This window comes from Tupaia chinensis, unplaced genomic scaffold (genome assembly GCF_000334495.1).
Source record: "Tupaia chinensis unplaced genomic scaffold, TupChi_1.0 Scaffold000243_1, whole genome shotgun sequence".
Lineage (NCBI taxonomy): Eukaryota > Metazoa > Chordata > Mammalia > Scandentia > Tupaiidae > Tupaia > Tupaia belangeri.
This window is the reverse complement of record NW_006159721.1, coordinates 222,741-225,476: the sequence shown is the minus strand read 5'-3', so window position 1 is coordinate 225,476 and position 2,736 is coordinate 222,741. Positions and strand designations below refer to the sequence as shown.

The 2,736-nt window shown below is 43.5% G+C and overlaps 1 protein-coding gene across 1 annotated transcript in view; it reads right to left on the bottom strand.

The window, feature by feature from the left end:
* LOC102500824 (fibroblast growth factor 16) overlaps positions 1-2,441 on the bottom strand; it is an 8,134-nt gene extending 5,693 nt beyond the window's left edge. Inside the window, exon 1 of the mRNA XM_006148779.1 lies at positions 2,352-2,441. Within this exon, the coding sequence (XP_006148841.1) occupies positions 2,352-2,441 (90 nt within the window). The remainder of the gene's footprint in view (positions 1-2,351) is intronic.
* Between the last annotated feature and the right edge of the window lie 295 nt (positions 2,442-2,736).

The following is a 2,736-nucleotide window of genomic DNA, read 5'->3' as shown; positions in this document are numbered from 1 at the left end:
AGGGGGTTGACCATGTGGGAGCCCAACCCTAACCACCACACCACCTGCTTGGCCCCCCTTGTTTAATATTGTTTTAGAATTATTTAATTAATATTATTTATTATTATTATTCTTTATTTTGACCAGAGAGAAACAGAGAGAGAGAGGGAAAGTGAGAAAGCAAGTCTCCAGGTCCGGGACTCAAACTGTTGTGATAGGCCATGTGGGAGTCCAGTGCCTTACCCACCACAGCCTGCTGGCCCTCTGTTTAACATTTTAACATTTTAATATTGGTTTGTTGGAAAAGTCATCATGTATTTTTTCTATGCAAAAATGCATGACTTTTCCGACAACCCAATAGATGACTGTAGAAGAGGCCCTTTGCTTACCCTAGTTCCCAAAGACATACAGTTAAGGTGGATGAGATAATCAAGATCCAAAGAGATTTTAAGAGGATGGAAAAATGGGCTAGCTAGAACAAAATAAGTTTAACTAGAATCAATGTAAGAGGCCCTGCACTTTGGACCCCCAAATAAATTTCTCAAGGTTTTTTGCATATGGGGTTTTATTGGGGGAAAGGGCGAGCTTCAAGTGCAGACAGTTCAGTTAACGTACTCTTTATGTAGTTCATAGCCTATCATCATAACTGGTCTCTGCAAGGGCTTTTCATTTATCTATCATCTCTTTATCTCTTTCTTTTTATCTTTATACCTGCTCTTATCTGCCTCTCCACTTTCGGCAACCATGTATATTTTCTTGAAAAAGTGTACTGTTATTTTGTGTTTCTGTGCATTTTAAGTGTATGTCAGTCTGTCCATCTCTGAAATGGGGAGATATCAGTTAGAACGACAAACACAACAATGGCTTAAGAAATTTGACTGAAACAGGTAGGTTCAGTATGGTGAATGATTAACACTCTCTCTCCTCCCACCCCACCTTACAACATGTGGAATTATAAAAGAGCTAATGTAAAATTGGTCAAAGTAAAAATGACAAAACAGAGGTCAGCCAGTAGCATGGTGATTAGGGTGGTTAAATCCCACATGGTCTACTGTGTGGTTCGAGTCTCAGACCCTGTGACTTGAAAAACACACCAGGTAGATGTGTGTGCATGCCCAAAATTCAAAGAGAAGACTGGAGAAGGGATTGCTACACGGCCACCCCCTGTGGGAGGTGACTTCTCACTTTCTCTCTCCCTAGCAAGTGCATGTGCCTTATAGCAGAACTAAAAAAACACAAACAAACAAACAAAATAAACCAAAAAAAAAACCCAAAGCAAAGACAAAACATTAAAACAAGCAAACAAACAACTCAGAAAAGAGGAGGAGGGAAAGCTAGTGTGATTTTAGGCTACATTGACAGAGGTCTAGTAATTAGTATGAGGAAGAGGATTGCCTTGTTCTGCTCTGCTTTGGTTAGACCACACTGAGAGCACTGTGTTTAGTTCCACTGTGGTTGAAGAGAGATATGGAAAAAAATAAGCATGTTCACAGAGTGGCCATGATGGCAAGGAAACTAGAAACCGGGTCATGATTCAGTTCTGAGGGCTAGACTTTTGAGGAACTCCAACCTACCGGAGTTTTTAGTTCTTTGCTTTGCATAGGCTGATTAATTCTGAACTTCAAGTCTTGGTTCCCTCATTCTCTAAGTATCTCATGTCTCTGACCACTCTGAGCTCATTAAATAGCAGAGGGCAGCTTGTGATCTCACCACCCAAGACCTGGTGTGAGAACAAATCATGAAACCCAAGAGGTGTGGCTATTTGAGTCACCACAGCTTTTCTCCAACTCTCTGTTAACCCTGATGCCAAAGGACAGATCATACAGGAAATCACTTGGGTTGTGTTCAGTAACAGGGGTCTCCAACAGCTGGAATCACCCCTGCCCAGCTGTCCTAGGGCATCATTTCCCTTTGCCAACTTTACTATTAGCTGAATTCAAATTGTGGGAACCCAGTGGCACATGATGATGGAACAGATATCCCTAAACTTTCTCCTGAATCCCAGCCAGCATGAAGTGGGAGTGAAAACGAGCAATTTTCATGTTTTCCCAGCTACAGCTGGACAGGGGTGCTAACAATAAAGTGTTGAGGCAAAGTATTAAACAGACAAAGTTTGTCCTCAGTACTCTCACCCTTTTCAAGTCCCAGGATTTCCCTCTATTCTTCCTCATCTTGACCTGTCCACTTTAGGCTCTGGCCTTTTCTCGACAATTTCCAGTCTCTTCACTTCTTATACCTTTTTTCTGGCAGCCTCAGTCAAAACCAATCTGACCTGGGCCCCACTGCTTCATAACCTAGCTAGATGACTAGCTAATGCTTCATTTAATCTGGCTCCACAACTCGCCCAAGTTCCCTCAGCCATCCTTTTAGACCTCCAGGGCCAAGACAGTGCTGCTTTGGCATCTTGCCAAATAAGAACCAGATCTCACAAAAACCTGAGCAGCTGCACGAGCCTGCTCCATCCCACCTGGTGGGAGGCCTCTCCTCCAGTCTGGCTCCCAAGCTCAACTCTGCCAGTCCACAGGTGCCACTCAGGAATGTTAGGATCTCTGCAAACCTCATGTAAATGCCACCGACCAGGCGGGATTGAAATACCCCTGGCTACTGATTGCAGATGGAGAGTGAGGAGGTATATGTTGTGCCAACAGGTTATTATTTGGAGTCGGGGCTGCTCTCAGACTCAGCCAGAGACTCGTTCTGAACACATGGATTCCAGGGTAATCCTTGGGGGCCCTGCTCTCCAATTACAACAAATAG